The 18,980-nt window shown below is 38.2% G+C and overlaps 1 protein-coding gene across 3 annotated transcripts in view; it reads left to right on the top strand.

The window, feature by feature from the left end:
* The window catches only part of LOC136867358 (uncharacterized), a 178,134-nt gene that overhangs the window by 141,268 nt on the left and 17,886 nt on the right, over positions 1-18,980 (top strand). Inside the window, exons 11-12 of one of the 3 annotated variants that reach the window (XM_067144529.2) lie at positions 3,512-3,619; positions 14,225-14,312. In XM_067144529.2, coding sequence (XP_067000630.2) covers positions 3,512-3,619; positions 14,225-14,311 — 195 coding nt within the window. In that variant the 3' untranslated portion in view covers position 14,312. Of the gene's footprint in view, positions 1-3,511; positions 3,621-14,224; positions 14,313-18,980 lie in introns of those variants that run through there. The other 2 variants (XM_067144528.2, XM_067144530.2) reach the window with 2 other exon arrangements.

Below are 18,980 nucleotides of genomic sequence, written 5' to 3'. Positions count from 1 at the left end.
AATACAAAGGTTATCTGGCTTTTTAATACAAATAAAAAGTAAATGAAAACCATCATTTTCCACTGGAGTGGATTTGGCCCACTTTGGCTCTAAACGGAAAGGATGAATTTTAACAATACGCCAGTGGGCCAATTCCACATGGCACTGTAAGGTACTTCATTTTGCCGTAATTACATCACAATATTGTAAATCCTTTAAAAACTTAAGATTAACTGGTGGAATGAATGGAAGCATGGCAATTAAATCATCATATTTAGCTTTTGTCAGCTTAATGGGTGCTGTGTAAGCAGGACACAGTTCCCGTGGTGAAGGTACTGAAGTTGTTAACTTTATAGATGGCCTGCCCTTACGAGAAGGTGAAATATCAAGGATTTTCCATTCATCCATTTTGTTGAGGGTGTACCTGAACTTAATCTTAAGAGGTTCATTAGACTGGAAACGAAACCACCTAATTTTTAGCCACTGAACCTTCTCCCCATCTACTGTTTCCTTGCGAATCACAGAGTTTTTTGAGAGCTCCTTATTGTTCACAAATTCTTTCTGTTCCATTTTCTTCACACAAAAGGGCTTATTTCTCCTAATTCCTTAACTAAGGTCACATAATCTTCTACCGAAAATAGTGATTTTGCCTTATGTTTTGAAGTTTTGATGTTACTAAAATCTCTGTCATTAGGCAAATATAAATGGCCAGGTTTTAGGAATTTATGATCAATAATTTTAAATTGGTAATAATGAACTAATGTGGCCCACAAAGATGCAATATACTGATTCCCATTCTGACCACCACAAGTGTCTGAATAGGCTATTAAATGATTTGCTGTTGTGCTGACGTTACTCAGGTAATACAGAATACATGAACCTACTTCTGTTGGGCCCCTTTGTGCTGTATCTTCACCCCACAAGTACATGTACCCTTTCTCATCCTCACAGTTATGTATTCCTACATTATACACCCAAAAACCTCTTGTAAAAATAAACGCTACTTGTTATTAAGGGAAGGGGAAGGGTCTGCTGCATGTAAAATGTTATTGTGTGAATGTTGCCCTCCTTTGTTAGCTCAGGGTCATTTCGCAACTGAGCACATGCCTTTTCTGCCCGTCTTTTGTGCAATTCTCACTCATCACTGAGTTCATTCTTCCTTTTTTCATCAATGTCATCACTCATAAGACTGATCTTCATTTTATCGCAGAATGAACAACTATCACTTTTTGGCTTTGCAAATGATAAGTCGAACTGGGTATTAAAAACATCCCTGTAACACTATTCTTTCACAGGTTTACGGTTTTGCTCTGAGCACACTGAAAAATATAATTCGTACATCTTACTAAGTGTTAGGTCCTGTGACAAGTAGGAACGTTTTCATTATCATTTAGGCTATAATGACTGCTCTCTGTGGGAAAGCTCCGGATATGTTCTTTCACAAAGTCAATGTCTTCTACTCCTACCTATCTTGGTCCCAGGAACATGTCTACCACGCTGATCCTGAATAACTACAGGAAATTTATTCACAGCTTGTTTGGAAAGCACTTGTGACAGTCTCCCATTTGAAACACCATGCACCTGGAGAAAGGCTGCTTTGCACACTCGAATACTGGTTTTTCTCTGTAACAGCAGGGAAACAGGCTATATGCACTCTCCACATTTTATATTATTATGATGAAGATTGTTGTTTTAAGGGTCCTAACATCTAGGTCATCAGACCTCCATATTTTACAGAAAGCAGTAACAAGGCGTACATGTTAAACACACACATGTTCATACCTCTTCGTTACACCGAATATGACTGTCTATACCATAATACTAAACTGCAATATTATCATCATATTTCACTTTTTAGGTCTAAAGTTTTTTAGTAGCACCTCCCACAAAATTTTTTGGCCGTCTTAAACTTTGTAGCAAAACAGTGTCACAATCTAATTACAGTTTGATGATATATTGCGAATTGCACTATCCCCGATTTGATCTGTTAGCCAATGTGTCTCCCATGAATATTAATCAGACATTTATAATAAATTGCGTTGTGTTCGCTTCCTATATTTTACAGCCTATAACACAATTGGTGCATAGCAGGATGAATATGCAAATAACTTGCCTTCATTTTTATATGGTATAATCTCGAACACTGCTTGTGGCTTTCCTTGGGTGTGCACTTTCCACGTCGTCGTTTCACATCAGAAATTTGAACTGATGCTGCTAGATGAGCATTTTGCTGGTCGAAATTTCCAAGTCTCCAAAATGCATCGTGGACTTGTTTACGTTCATCAGCTGTTCCCAGAGGCTCGTAACACCGCAGCGCACATTTACAATCTTTTTTCTTCGTAACACTTTGCGGCTATAGGCCTACCACTAACACTGACATGGGCTTCACCACAGTTTCTCTTCTTCTTCTGCTGATTTTTAATCCAAAACGCATTATTTCTCTTTCTTTTCTTCAAATTTTTATCGCTGCTTCTATTTTCCTCGTGGCCGATGTCCGCCATGATACTACGCATATCGCGTGACTCAGATAAAGCGAGGGATTGGTCATGCAGATTTGGCCCACTATGGCACTACCTCCAGCAGCTAGTTCAATTTGGTTGATATTTTGTGACCCTGTAGCACATAAATGGGAAGACGTGGAGATAACCCAGTTGGAGAGATAATACCTAAGTCAGAAATGAACTGCTAGATGGCATTAACTCAATTTTGATGGTTGGTGGATTTAGCCCACTATGGTTCTTAGCCCTTCAGTTGGAATGTTACTATGTCCTTATCTATGTATTGTGGTGAATAGCTGATGATGGCAATCATATCGGCCAAAACTAGTACTATTTAAAATTGTGTATTGATTAGGTGGTAAAATGAAGGCTTTTAGTAAGAAAAGTAAGTTTATGCCTTATAGGCAACCAGCTCGTGTGAGGATGGGGCCCTGCCTATGATGAATTGTATATTCTTCTTAGCTAAAAGTTTAGTATATTCAAAGGACAGCTGTTACCAAACATAAGCAGGTGAATTTGTTTCGGATTCTGTTGCACTTCTACTGATCAACTGTTAACCGAGTGAGTTGGCCGTGCGGCTAGGATCACATACCTGTGAGCTTGCATTCGGTGGATGATGGGTTCAAATACTACAATTTGCAGCCCTGAATATTTTTTTTTCCATGGTTTCCCATTTTCCCACCAGGCAAATGCTGGAGCTGTTTCTTAATTAAGGCCACGGTCACTACCTTCCCATCCTTCCATCCTTTTCCATGCTTCCATCACCGAAAACCTTTGATGTATTAATGGAACATTAAACCACTAGAAAAAAAACTGTTAAATCAGTTTATTTAACTTTTAAATTATTCAGTTTTAATTATTTAAATATAAGGAACTAGAACTTTTAAGAATACTGTCAATAAAATTATTTTCTGCATAGTTTCACTTAGGTGCAGAATGGTATATAAGACATATTATTATCCAGTTATGGTTCTCAGTTGCTAATTATGTGTATATATATGTATAGATTTTTAAGTAACAGTTGTGTGTTACAGTTGCTGAACCGGTCTCCTGGGTATCCTGTAGATGGTAGCATAACTGCAAGCTCTGTCTGTACGTCAGTAAGTGAAAGAAAATTACCCCCTGATTGGGATAGACCAGAGGTGAGTGCAGTACGGTTCTCTCTGGAGGCTAGTTACAGTTTTAGGTAAAGTTATTGAATATGCATCCTGGAGTGTTGAGTTCTGGTTGACTGACAAGAAATGGTGACAGTGATAGTTTGTTGTCACTTAATGGTCAGCGTAATGAAGTATGATACACTATTTCTCTTACTATACGTTCCTTTCTGTACAAGATCTTGGAGATATTGTTACAGAAAATGTACTAGGGTAGGCAAGGCCCATCAAATGATTGAGAACAATCTGATCACTGATGCCACCTGTAAAAATAAAGGTGTATTAGATACTTACTGCTGTACCCATTGATGAAGGAAAAATCACTTCACATGTATATGATTAAAGTAAAACTTCTTTTATACCTTTTACACTTATACATTTTCTATACTTATAAGGTTTTTCAGCAGTCCCGAGAAAATTCTGTACGTATTATGGCAAGTTATTTAATTTATACGTCTTTCACTTTTATGATTTTTACACTTATACGCTTATATCCTGAGTCCTCAAAGGCATAATGCTTCATTTATATGTTTACGGTTGTTTCTGTCATCAAAATTGCAAGAAATATTCTAAACACAAACTTATGACCCGCACTGTTTTTTTCTTGGAAAACATACCTGTACATGCATGTTTGGTAGCGTGAGCGACCTGGAAGCTATTTTCGAGCATACTCTTTGGTGTTCTGTGCTTCAGGTGTGACCGAGTTGTGATTAGCATTGTGAGAATTGTGAGTAGTGAACATGGGTGAAAGAAAGAGAACGAGCATTACGCTTGCTGAAAAGTTACGAATTTTGAGTGTAGTGAAGGAAAGTGGTAACATGAAACAAGTTGAGATTGCTAAGAAATTGGGGATTGCTCCGTCTACCTTAAATACTATTGTAGTTAAGGCTGCGGAAATTGAAGAAAGCACGTGTTATGTGTTGCGACAAATAAGCGGACCCGCATTCAGGGCAAAAAATGTGAATGCCTGAAAGATTGTTTATTACAGTGGTTCAGGCAACATAGGGCAAAAGGCATTCCAATCAGCAGACCAATGCTCTGCGAAAAGGCAAGAGAACTAGCGATCAGACCTGGTGTAGAAGATTTTAATGCTTCGTCGGGCTGGCTACACAGATTTAAGGTTCAGCACAGTATTGGCAGTCGTAATGTGTGTGGGGAAAGCAGAGGTATCGATGCCGAGACTGTGCAAGATTGGAAGGAAAATCATTTGAAAGAACTGACATCTCGATTCGAACCTAAGGACATTTTCAACGCGGTTGAGATGGGCCTGTTTTTTAATTTAATGCCTGGACGTACATTGGCATTCAAAGGGGAAAATGTGATGGCAGGAAACAAAGCAAACAATACATAACAGTTCTGTTATATGCCATTAGTGACGGAAAAACTGCCTCCACTGACAAGCTGCAAATTTTCAAAGTCACGTTGTTTTAAAAACGTTGCTACGCTCCTCACGAAATACACCAACAATCAGAAATCCTGTGACACCACGAAAGTTTTTGAAGACTGGCTTCGAAGTGTGGACGCCAGAATGGGAGCAAAAGTTCGTAAGATCTTATTGTTTATAGATTGATGCCCAGCACATACTCCTATTACTTCATATCTGAAGAATGTGACTGTGTAATTTTTTCCCACGAATTGCATGAGCCAGCTGCAGCCACTCTATCTTGGAGTGATTTGCAACTTCAAGTTGCATTATCATACAGCACGCAATCAGATGTGTAAACATCGGAAAGAAGGATGAAATGAAGATCAACATATTACATGTAAGATTTCTCGCATTTATTTCCTCTTTTAATATGTTTATTAATGTTTGTGAAATATTTGCCTTAGGTCTTCATGCAGTACCGTGCATTAAGGGCCGTTTCACACTAGGCAACAAGTATCGGCTACCAGCTGCCCGTGCTTGTGAAACATTATTTTAAATGGAGGTGTTCACACTGGGCTACTCTGTCTCAGCGACCGACCTTGAAGTAGTTCACTCCCACTATCGGCAGCCGAGGCAGATTTCGCAACCCCGACTGGCGACAGCTGGTAAACCATCGCTGTGCATTGGGATCTTCACAATCTTCAGTTGCATTCCATTCAGAACTCTCTTCAGTTTCATTGTGCATTGCATGTTCCTTCATGTTATGGATTCCATCTCAAAATACTGTAAAATGTACTAAATAAATATATTCAGTATGAATGATGTCCGACTCCTTGGCTAAATGGTCAGCCTTTTTTTTTTTTGCTAGTTGCTGTACGTCTCACCGACACAGATAGGTCTTATGGCGACGATGGGACAGGAAAGGGCTAGGAGTGGGAAGGAAGCAGCCGTGGCCTTAATTAAGGTACAGCCCCAGCATTTGCCTGGTGTGAAAATGGGAAACCACGGAAAACCATCTTCAGGGCTGCCGACAGTGGGGTTCGAACCTACTGTCTCCTGAATACTGGATACTGGCCGCACTTAAGAGCGACTGCAGCTATCGAGCTCGGTGGTCAACCTATTGGCCTTTGGTTTAGAGGGCCTTGTGTTCGATTTCCAGTGGTGCCGGAAATTTTAACTATGTACGGTACCGTAAAGTGGGGTAACTTCGGCCACTGATGAATAGCAACACTTATTTTCTCTTGCCTCCTATACTGGAAGAGATGAACCACTTGCAACAACTAAAATGCACATACAATAGAATGCTCTGTCAACACCCAGTAGTCCAAATAACATTGGCGGGCTCATTGTTGAGTCAATCAATTTTTTTTGTAGCCCCAACTATTGTCTTGTCTGGTAACAGCAGAAAACAAACTGTTCTCTAGCCCCAGCATTCAATTCTCCATTCCAGTGGTTTATGGGGTCAAAATGTAAGTTAATCTGGTAACTGATCAACACAATTTGATGCATTTTATTCAAATAGGTTTTTCAGAGAATAGTTTTGTGATAAAAGTTGTCCTCTTCCGGAGTAACTTCGGCCATATCAAGAACATACAGAAAAACATTACGCGGCCGTGGATATTGTAATTACAATCCTGTTTACTTCAAGAACGCTTTAGAATAGATTAATAAATGCACAATAACAATAAACGGGGAAGTTTATCCCGACAGGGAGGGGAAAGACAGTTTCCATTTTCAATTATAAATAGAAGGATATCAGTTGACATGGACGATACACATTTAAGAACTTGATGACGGCCCAGATATTTTCTAATTTAGAAGACAGTGTATTATGAGGACAGTCTACAAGATTGCTTATTTTTTTGACCGCCTTTTCTCTCCATACAATTGGGCTTTATGATTTCCGTACCTTTTATTTATTATCTTTTGTACCATTACAAATATTTATGCAATGCAACATGTAATTTGTAATATCATACAATGCTTGTACGCTTAGGCTAAATAAAATAGTTTCTTCTTTGGGGAAAAAGTGAAATTGTTCACTATACATCCATTTCACCATAAATCGTTTTAATTTGTTTGTGATTATTCATTACTGAATAACAATGAGAATTATGTTCATATTTAAAAATGAAGAACAAACATGGCAGTTTTTATATGATATTTTTCAGAAAATTAGAGAGAATATTTCACATTTTATTTTAAAAATATACGAAAAAGTGCCCGAAGTTACCCCGTTTTACGGTATAGTTTGTGTTTGTCCCCACACTCTCCTCTTCATATTCATACAACACATCACACTACCAACCACTACAGAAACACGCAATAGTGAACGCACATAGGGTTGGTGTTAGGAAGGGCATTCAGCCATAAAATAGGGCCTGATTCACATGGGCAACACAGTTCGCACCCGCGGCCCCACCACTGTAGGAAACGCGGTAGAAGAAGAAAAATATTCAGTATGATATATCTAGACAAGTGGACCGATTAAACACGGAAGATTTCATTATACAAATTGAATCAGTCAGAGCCAAAAAGCATTAAGTCAGTTTTCACTACTTTTCAGGAGAGAGAAAAAAAGTAATTACTCAAGGAGAACGTAGGAAACATGCAATGTTGATATTATACATTGTAAACCAGATTGAGTTAGCAGAAGGTCAATTTTAAAGTAACATACTAGTTTCAGAATCATGAAAAGAATTTGACTTAATGCTTTTCAGTTCTGTGGTCAGTTTAATAGCCAGCCCCGTGGTGTAGGAGTAGCATGCCTGCCTCTCGCTCGGAGGCCCCGGGTTCGATTCCCGGCCAGGTCAGGAATTTTTCTCTCGACCTGAGGGCTGGTTTGAGGTCCACTCAGCCTAAGTGGTTAGAATTGAGGAGCTATCTGAAAGTGAGATGGCGGCCCTGGTCTCGAAAGCCCAAAATAACGGCCGAGAGGATGTGTCGTGCTGACCACACAACCCCTCGTAATCTACAGGCCTTCGTGCTGAGCAGCGGTCACTTGGCAGGCCAAAGCCCTTTCAAGGGCGTTAAGTGCCGTGGGGTTTGGTTTGGTCAGTTTAATATTCATCTGTAATATAATGAATACAATATATCACATGATCACAATCGCAATCAGCCAGTTCTATCAATAACTGATGTGGCCTCTTGAAGTCTGAAACTTAGGTAAGTATTTAGGAGTTGCCTCCACTTTTCCAGCGATCTTGAGTGATGTTTTGCCAATTAACTCCGGCAATTTTACTGATGTCCTTGTCCCAGCGATCCGGTGGCCTTCCTCACGGTCTCAGTTTTTAATTAAAAACATATGTAAGTCCATTACAAATATGATTTACAATACCACACATGATATGAAACATCACAAGAATTCCCTTTCATTTGCCATAGTTGGCCAGTTTAAAATATCCTTGTAGAAATAGAGTCCCTCTTGTTTAACATACTGTATTATTTTTCCAATGTCCTGCAGCTTCTTTAAGTTTATGAGCACCTTGTCCTTATATTCCCTCTCATAAGGCATTGCAGGGCTGATTAAAACTAGGGTTTCCCAGATGAAATGTATGTGTGACTGGGGAGTCTATGCAAACTGATGTTTGAATCACTCCAGTCTGGCTGCTGTTATATTTGAATTGCTTGAATTTCATGGGTGCAAATGGTTGTTTCTGGTTCTTATGTAGTTTCATAGTTTCCTTGGATATGACAGTCTTCTTGAACAGCGATGGCCACCTTACATCGAAATTTACCACCTCATCATATTCCACGATGTGAACTTCAACATTTTTCCTACTATTCGCTATTATCTCTACATAGTCTTTAGGTGTATACAGTCTATCAACAGATTTTAGTTTCTTCTTGAATACACCAAAATTTCTGTTGCAAGGTAAATATGAATGTCCACATTCAGGAAACCTATGACTGATTGATTGAAATCTGCCTATGCCTGTCAAACGCAGACACATTCCGACTACGTTGTGGTTTTTATTTTGGCCAGGACACCCATCCGAAAATAAGCGAAGGTTTTTTTACACTTTGAGGAATATAATGTATTATGTAGTGGTTCAAAAAGTAGCACACTTCATTAGCCTGCCTTTTCCTGTTGCTCTCATGATAGACTACAGTGTGTCCAGTTTTCAGATCATGTACGTTAAATACATTAACCCACAACTGACGCAAGTAAAATATTTCTTGCACTGGAATCCTAGGAAGAAAAAAAATCAAAAGCTATGGCGCCTGTGTCCTCACTATGTTGGCATAAGGATTTCACTTCTTGTAAAGACCTATGAAATGTACGACTCCTGCGGAAGTGGATTTCCAGTTCAGCCATTGCAGCAAGCTTCGAATTTTCAGAGATATGAGGACTCATTAATTTTGAATTGTGTTCTTCGCACAGAGAACAGACATCTATCAGAGGTCTTCTAAATTTATACTCAGTTTTCATGGAAGTATTTCCTATAATAATCTTATTTAACAGTTGTGTCAGGGTATGCACCACAGAAAAGTTCATAAATCGATTTCACACAGTATTGAACTTCCTTCCGAGCATAGTGGGAAGATGTCACAGGAAATGATGTTATATGATCATGTATAGCTTTATTAACTTGTTCAGAAGTTTTGTTAACTTTAAGATTCTTTCCACGTTTATCTTTCGGCTCTTCTCCACGAGCAGAATACGAGTTACGGAAATAACCGTTTCATACCTATAGCATGTAAACTTCAGAAAGCTTTTTGACACACCGATGTCCTTCTTGAACTGATCATGACAAAATATTGAAAACTTGAAGAATGCTTCATCTGTTCCTCTTCAGAGTTTTCTTTTCTGGGTCAACGCTGTTTGACATCACTTATTTCAATAAGGCCTACCACTTGCTTCGATAAGGCCTAGTAAATACAAGTCTTGGGAATCGTTGCTTGGCAGATTATAGAACTTAACCAGAATGTTTACTTTATCATTGTCACCAAACCTTTCAAAAACAACACTTGTGGCACTTACAAACATAAAAAGTAATCTGAATGAGATTACTTGTGTAATCATTATCTTAAAAAACAAGCAGTTCTCCATCACAGTCCCATACAGGGCCAGCTATTTTATTCCTGGCCAGCTTGCTGTAGACAACAGTATTGGTGAAAATGAAAGAGAATAAAACAGCTGGATTTATGTCACAACCGAAAAAGTATCTACAGAAAACCTATCTAAACCTGATTTCTTGGCCACAAATTCTATGTTACCTAATCAGAAATAGAATCCAGGCCTCCTTCAAGCTCTTATGATAAGGACACAACTACTCCAGCAATTGCTGCTACTTATGGGCACATACACTGTGTTTACTAACCTGCAATCTTTGCCTTCTCATTGATGTTCTTCCCACTGTAGTTTATGTAAGGTAAACCTTTTCAGATAGCATCTGTTATGATGTTTTTCTTATGAAAACTGTCTTGTCTGTTTCCTTCAGGAGACATAATGCACAGTTCCTCTAGTGAGCAACCAGGAAATGCCACAAAAGAATATAGCGCGGGAATCCTGCAAGGCAGCCAACATTAAGTAAGATGCAGAAAGGAAAAAAGTCAGTGACTTAATGCTTTCCTCCTCAGATTGCGCTACACATGGCAGTGGTTTCTGCCATAAACAGAAGGCTGACTTAATTCCTTCTTATGTTGTTAGAAGGCCCTTGGTTCAATTCCTCAGAATATTCAATTTTGACTTAATGCTTTTCAGCTCCGACTGATTCAATTATACAACCATCTCAAACTTAAAAATGTGATGAATGTAGCAGTAGAGTTGAGAAGAGAAATGCATGTTCTCAAGTAATGACCATCTCAGTTCAACTACCTTAAAGTTAAGGCTAATATTTTGCTCTTCTCAACTTGGTATCCATTCCCATATCTTTTTTCACACTTTCGAAGAGTTCATTGAAAGGTTTCTTTGACATCCTGAAGTAACTGATAAACTTGGTCATCACACAAATAATCTAATGATTTACGAAAAGTCCTTTTTCCTTCTTTCTTTTTGACAATAACAAGAGGCAAGAAGATGATGAAAACTGGAGTAGGCTGGGGAAGACGGCTAAGTAGCGCAGCTGGCTACCGCTCGGCAACACGGAATTCATATAAGCTACTCTGTAGCCGATTCTGGTCACCTAGTGTGAAGCGGCCCTGAAAGACACGATGCTCTGAGTTGTTATAATAATCTTGTGTCTTCAAACAAATTAAAAACGATAAATTAATATATACTATTTTATTTTCTTCTGATAGGCATTGTATTACATCGCAGCGTCATGGCACCATGTTTCAGAAGTTACAGTTAGAAATTGTTTCCAGAAAGCTGGATTTGAAGGTAGTTCTGATGATGATTGTAATATCATCGATGATAATGGCGATTTTCCTGCTAATGACGGTGAATGGAGGAAATTGGAAGAGGCGGTATCATTTGACGATTACATAAATGTTGACGCTAACCTCGTTGCTGCAGAAGCCATGACTATCTCAGAGATTGCTGAAGTCGCACAAAGGGGTCTAAATGAGGACTGTAATCACGATGACTACGACAATACCGAAGAACCGCAGCATACTTCAGTGACATTCAATAATGCTGTCAATGCTCTATGGATTATTAAACATTTTGTGACGTGCCATAACGTTTCTGAGGAAATATGGCTGAATTGTACTGATTTGAGAATACTGTTCATGCCGTGGCTGCGGCTAACAAAAAACAACCAAAATAACAGACTACTTTATTCCGTGAAATGACTCTTTTCCCTCGTATTTTTTATTTAACTGGGTGCATTTCTTTTGTGTTTATATTGTTTCACATTGCCATATATACTGTAGAATATAACTCAGCGTCATATTTACAAAATTCAATTGAAGCGTTTTTCACACTTATACATTTTTTCTTTTCTTTTTTTTTCTTCGTATAAACAAAGTTTTACTGTACTCTATTTTTTGTCATTTACTGAGCATTTTACTCAGAACTGGGACTTTGGGATATCCAGATAGTAGTTTAATGTCTTGTCTTTTCAGTTTTTTGTTAATTGTTAGAGGACCCCTCTCCAAATGAGAATTCAGGATATGGATAAAAGCGCTATTTCATTCTCTTTGGTAATATGGAACCCCAAAAACTGAAATATGACACTCATATTTTTTTACTGTACTCCTGAAGTTACTGCCATGTAATTCCAAGAATGGTTGCTATAATAAATTGATGTTCAGTATTTTTAGGGATGTTGGCTATTCCAGAGCTTTGAGGGCGGGGAGTTCATTGTAGAGGGAGGCGGCTGAACTGGCCCTGAACTGAAGGAGTCAACACATAGCTGGCCATGAGAGAAATACCCATCGCCAATTTCAGCCGGACAGTAGAAAAGGTCTACTGTTGCGACTTTTATAGCAAAAATATATGCTGACTGGGAACTGGAGACACTTGAAATGGAAAGGGTAGTTGCTTGGTATTATGAGGATATGGGATGCAAAAAGAAGGCCTTCAGCAGGCTTGCTCAACTGGACGTGACTGCATACAGTGAAATTGAAAACTGGAATGACCAGAAGATGGGCAGACAAAGTCGTATCTGTCAATGCCTGACTAGGTGAGTTGGCCACGCAGTTTGGAGCGCGCAGCTGTGAGCTTGTATCTGGGGGATAGTGGGTTCGAACCCCACTGTCTGCAGCCCTGAAGATGGTTTTCCGTGGTTTCCTATTTTCACACCAGGCAAATGCTGGGGCTGTACCTTAATTAAGGCTACAGCTGCTTCCTTCCCACTCCTATGCCTTTCCTATCCCATTGTCGCCACAAGATCTCTGTCGATGTGATGTAAAGCAAATTGTGAAGAAAATAATAATTAAAAAATTGTCAGAGCCTGCTGTATCCTCCCCTTTCCAGTACATCTTGCCTCATCATAAGACATGTTTCACTATTTGTCTATGAAAAAATGTACATGAGATAGATGATGGAGGGAAATAACCTTAGTAATACACATTATGACAATTAGACTAATATTAATGAAGATATGAACATCTTTATTGTTCTCTTTCTGTTAAAGCCTTTCTCCCAATCAGGTTAATATTTAATACAGACAGAAATTATTTTATGTGTATTAATTAGCATTGATGGGAAAGGTACAAATAAAAGTAACTGGGCTGAATTACAGTTACCTGAGAAATATTTTACTCAATTACAATTACAAACTACTTTTTCAACAAGTGATCAGTAAAATTACAAATACAGTTACATTTACTTTACAGAATGCAAGTCTTTTGGAAATGACTGGAAATTCCTTAACCATTTTGCAGTCGCATGTTTCTATTGGTTCCTTTATCAACCCCATGCAAACTCACAAAGTTGTAGTTGTCTAAATCACAAACAGTAACACAAGCTGTGAGTAAATGAATGCGGGATTCTTGTCTTTGTAAACATGATTTGACGCCTTGCAAGTGCTAGGGCTCCAAAGTTGCCAAACTTTTGACGTGATGTATGCCAGTTATTGGAATGTAATGATTACAGTTTCATTTGAAGAAGTAAATTATGAGTAAAAATAACATTTTCTGAAAAGTAACTATTTCATGTAAAGCTTATGTGAAAAATATTCATTTCAAGTAATTTGATTACTTTTATTCAGTTACTTCCCAACTCTGTTAATTAGTTATTGTGATGTCTGTATTGTAAAATATATTGTGTTCAAGACTGAAAACTGTTTGTTTACAGTAGATAAAATATTGCACCTACTATAGGTAGAAAAACCTGCCATAATTATCCAGAATATACGTACTGTACTCCTCTTCAAGTTCAATAATTTTAACTGTTTTCTTCTTCTGATTTGAAATTGTCAGTTTTCTTTGTTAAAAAAAAGAGAGAGAGAGAGAGAGTAGTGTTATGAAAATATTGCAAACTTTGAGCTGGGAAGACTTGGGGATAAGGAGACAAGCTGCTCGACTAAGCTGTATGTTGCATATTATAAACTTCATTTTGGGTCCATATTGATAGAGTTACCTGAAAATTGTATGACAGATACCTTGAGTTTCCACCTATTCATTACAACTTATAATGACATGAAATGCCATAGCTCTCGTGGATCTAGATGGTGTTGGAGAAGTTAAGTCCCACCATGGTAATAATCAGCCAATCCTTTACAAAATCATATAATCATATAAAGTCATTCTATCCCCCAATTTCCCATAGTCTGAATAACTTCCTGCAAAGATGATAGGAAAATACAATAATCATCAAGTTATGCTCTTTAATACAGGCCACTGCTGTTTATCATCCCAGGCACCGAAGATCGTGGTGCGGAACCCCCCTATCTCTCTTCTCTATCTTAACGATGCCTTTTTAAGGTAAATATAATTTCTTCAATTGTTCTTATGAAGATTTAAACAAATTCTTCAAAATGTATAGAAATTTTTAAAAAGAGGTATTGTGGTTAAGTGTTAGTTATCAGTATTTAATGAGATATGCTGAACTTCTGAAATTCTGTGTATTAATTTTTCAAACATTTTATGTGAAGTATGTTAAGCACTTTTTAGAAAATAGGCTTATCTTTATTTTCTAACCAAATGTACAGAGGCAGAAGCACTTAATGAGAAACCATCACCTATTAACCCTTGAAGTGCTGAGTTACCAGTTTACTGTACCTTAGTGCTAAGAAAATTAGAAACCGTCATTTTTATCTTCTCAGGTGGGTAGTAGGTTTAAATTGAGAGGAAATATTGGCACAAAACTTACACTGTTGTTGGGTTTACTTTTAGAGATACTGACTGCAAAAAGAATCAGACTACTTTAATGTACATATTTCTAAGTTTATATTAATTTAAAATGGAATAATGCATGTTTATCATTTGTAAATACAGTTTTATTGGCTGCATTAGCTGGTGATTGAATGCACGTCCCCTTTATCTATCGCACAAAAATAATTCTTTTCACAAAATGTTTTTTGAATGGGTTACAGGCTAAACGCTATCAGTTTGCCAATTTTCAAGTTTCTAGCTCATTTGAATCAGTTAGCCATGTGGCTTTCTACAGGATGCAGAAAAATTTTGTTTTGCAAATTGAAGGAGTGGTAGTGGGTAGGAATAAAATTATTGTGAACGTAGGAACCATATGTCTGTGTGATTACTTTTGAGTGCCTACCCCTCAGACACTCAAGTTTAAAAGAGCCACGCTGTTGGCGTGATCTTCCTTCTTTCCTCCTTGTGTCCTTCCATCTGTCCCTTGCCACTACTGCACTTCGTGCCTGAGAAGCGTCCGGAATTTTTCAAATAATACACAAGTTATTGTTGCGTCTATGTGAATTGTGCCGCCAAACTGAAAGGAGACCTTTCAGACATCTGCTGTATGGTACTGTACATTTGTTTTTTGGTATTTATTGTGTGCAGCCAAACTGTAAACCAACAACAAACAGTGCTCGAGCACCTGGGAGGTTGGTAGCTGATCCGCAACCTTTATGTGTGTGTACTGCCGAAACTCCTCACCGCAGTCCTATGGTTCTTATCTTCACAATACTTGTATTTGTATCCTCTTGTTCTACTTTAATTTAGGAAACAAAGTTTTTCTACACCCAGACCCTATATCATTTCCCCACCTAAACTTGGCAGGCATATCTAAGACGAAACGATGTACAATTTTAGTTTTGTGACGTTTTGTCGTATCTCTATCGAGTATACCATAGATTGAGTTAGATTAGCCTGAAATTTGAATACAGTTTCCACACATTACTTTAGTTTACTCATACATATGTGGCAGGTAGAATCGTGCAATTTGGCTCGCATATGGGCAATAGATGTGCCAATGCACATGCCAAATTTGATTATTCTATCTCTCTTATAAGTGTGTCAAACAATAAAATCATTAATGAAAATTGTACAAAATTTAACTAAAATTGAAAAATGCAGCTCTGTCTAAGGTATAAAGAATTGAGATATGCCTAAAAATCATATGACCAGAGTTGTAGATCTCTTCAAGCTGGGTCGCGATTGTGCTCTACGTTTTATGATATGACTTACTGTTCAGCAACCAATTACCTATAAACGGAGTTCTGCACTGTCATTAAAATTGCCTCCATATTTGGATATTTGTCGGGAGGTAAAATGTTAATTTGAACATCTTGGAATTTTGCATTCGGTTGCAGGCTAAAATGTATAATTTTGCCAGATTTCAATTTCCTGCCTCATCTGGAAGATAGTGTCTGCCATTTTGATTTGGAGGTATAAAAAATGAAACATTTGAACATTTTGGAATTTTCACATGGGTTACAAGCTAAAAGCTATCAGTTTGCCAAATTTCAAGTTTGTAGGTCATTTTGAACTGGGTAAATGTTAACGTCAGTCAGTCATGTGGCTTTATATTATATAGAAGAAACTCCCAATATAACAAAGAAATTTTAAAAGTAGGAATTTATTATGTGACAGTATTTTCAAAATTTGATAAAACTGTAACATTACATGGGATTAGGAAGTGATAGGGCTTGGGCCGGGACGAGGCAGTTTGAAAATAAATTACTTGTCAAGTTGAATATGTATTTAGTTCCTTTCTCTTTTCTTTGGCCAAAATGATTCAGTAAATAAATAAATAAATAACGCAACAAACAATGAAGAAAATTGCCAACTGTTAGCAGAATACTTTAAACAGCTACTTAACTGCCCAGTTCCAGAGGAGAAGCTCGCCACAGAACATACTCAACAGAACCCAGACTCCACACCGCCAGATGAAACAGAAATCACAAATCTAATCAAGAAGCTTAAGAACAACAAAGCAGCTGGTGAAGACTCAATAACGAGTGAACTATGGAAGCATGTGAGCCCCCAAATGATCAAGAACCTATGCCAGTTAATGCAAGAAATCTGGAACACTTGTAAGATTCCTGATGATTGGAAATTAGCCTTAATACACCCACTACACAAGAAAGGGGACAGAACAGATGTCAGCAATTACAGAGGCATCTCACTCCTTCAAGAGACATACAAGATACTATCTATGGCATTGCTATCAAGATTAGAACAACAAGTTGAACACAAAATCGGCGAATACCAGGGAGGCTTTCGGAAGGGACGATCATGTGTGGAACAAATTTGGAACCTTAAGACAATACTGAAGGACAGAGTTGCCAGGGGCAAGAAGTATGTAGCAGTTTTTGTTGACTTTCGAAAAGCATATGATTCAGTTGATAGGAGCACATTGTTTAACATCCTTAGAGAAATGGGTACAGATAACAAGACATTACAACTAATAAAGGAGACCTTAACAAACACATACTCAAAGGTTAAGTTTATGGGAGAGATATCTGAACCCTTTGAAATCAAGACAGGTGTAAGGCAAGGAGATTGCCTATCCCCACTACTGTTCAATTGTGTCCTGGATAAAGTCATCAAAGAATGGGAAAAAGAACTCGCAGAAAAAGGCATTAAAGACCAATTTTTTTTTTTTTGCTAGGGGCTTTACGTCGCACCGACACAGATAGGTCTTATGGCGACGATGGGACAGGGAAGGGCTAGGAGTTGGAAGGAAGCGGCCGTGGCCTTAATTAAGGTACAGCCCCAGCATTTGCCTGGTGTGAAAATGGGAAACCACGGAAAACCATTTTCAGGGCTGCCGATAGTGGGATTCGAACCTACTATCTCCCGGATGCAAGCTCACAGCCGTGCGCCTCTACACGCACGGCCAACTCGCCCGGTAAAGACCAAATAAGGATAGGATACAAGAAAGAGAACATCACTATCAACTGCTTAGCATTTGCTGACGATCTTGTACTGTTATCAGAAAATATTGAATCGGCGATAATACAAGTTAACACTTTAAAAGAGGTAGCAATGAAAACTGGCCTGCAGATATCATTTGAAAAGACACATTTCATGACCAACATTAAAGAAGCCCCAAGATACATAGTAACAATAAACAATGATAAGATAGGTAAAGTTGTTAAATTCAAATACCTTGGTGAGATTATACAACCTAATGGGCTTGATAAAGAAGCAAACCGCGAGAGAGCCAGAAAAATGGAGCTTGCATTCCACCTTACAAAAAACACATATAACAAGAAAGCGATCTCTATTAGGACAAAACTACGCCACTATCAGGCAGTAATTCAACCAGAGTGCTTATATGCTTCAGAATGCCTGGGATTAACAACCAGGAAAGACATTGAAGAAATCGAGAAGGAAAGAAAGATTCTAAGAAAAATCCTCGGTCCAAAGAAATGTACGGACACATATCGATTACGCAGTAACAAAGAAATATATAAAACATGCAGTAGGATTTCAGATGTCATTCGAAAGCGAAGAGTTAAATTTTTTGGACATATTTCAAGAATGCCTGATAACAGACTTGCCAAGAAAATCTTTAACCACTTCAATAAGCCCAAAAGGAAAGGCAGCTCTTATGAAAAATGGTTTGTTAACACGAAGAAGGATTTGCAAGAAATGAACATCACACATCAAGACATCCACAATAGAACCACCTTCAGAAACAAGTTACACACATTTAAGGGTTTCCTAGAGCCAGAAACAGCGACCAAGAAGAAACAACAATGGACGGCTGAAAGAAAAGAAGCAGCAAGCAGGAGGATGAAGGAGTACTGGCGCCAAAGAAAGTTTAAATCATGAGGAGTTATTTACGTGGTCCACAGCTGGCCAAAATCGATAGAAGAAGAAATAAATAAATAAGATGAGTAAATGAAGTGAAGTCCTACAAGCACAAAATATAAAACATGGAGTAGTAACTGTTAGGATGGAACAATAATTCGGGAGATAGTAGGTTCGAACCCCACTGTCGGCAGCCCTGAAGATGGTTTTCCGTGGTTTCCCATTTTCACACCAGGCAAATGCTGGGGCTGTACCTTAATTAAGGCCACGGCCAATTCCTTCCCACTCCTAGCCCTTCCCCGTCCCATCGTCGCCATAAGACCTGTCTGTGTCGGTGCGACGTAAAGCAAGTAGCAAAAAAAAAAAAAAAAAAAAGGAACAATAATTTTTTTTTAAATTAATTAATATAATAGAGATATTAATAATTTT

This window comes from Anabrus simplex, chromosome 3, assembly GCF_040414725.1.
Source record: "Anabrus simplex isolate iqAnaSimp1 chromosome 3, ASM4041472v1, whole genome shotgun sequence".
Taxonomy (NCBI): Eukaryota; Metazoa; Arthropoda; class Insecta; order Orthoptera; family Tettigoniidae; genus Anabrus; species Anabrus simplex.
The sequence above is the reverse complement of the archived record's forward strand: the minus strand, read 5'-3'. Positions and strand labels throughout refer to the sequence as shown.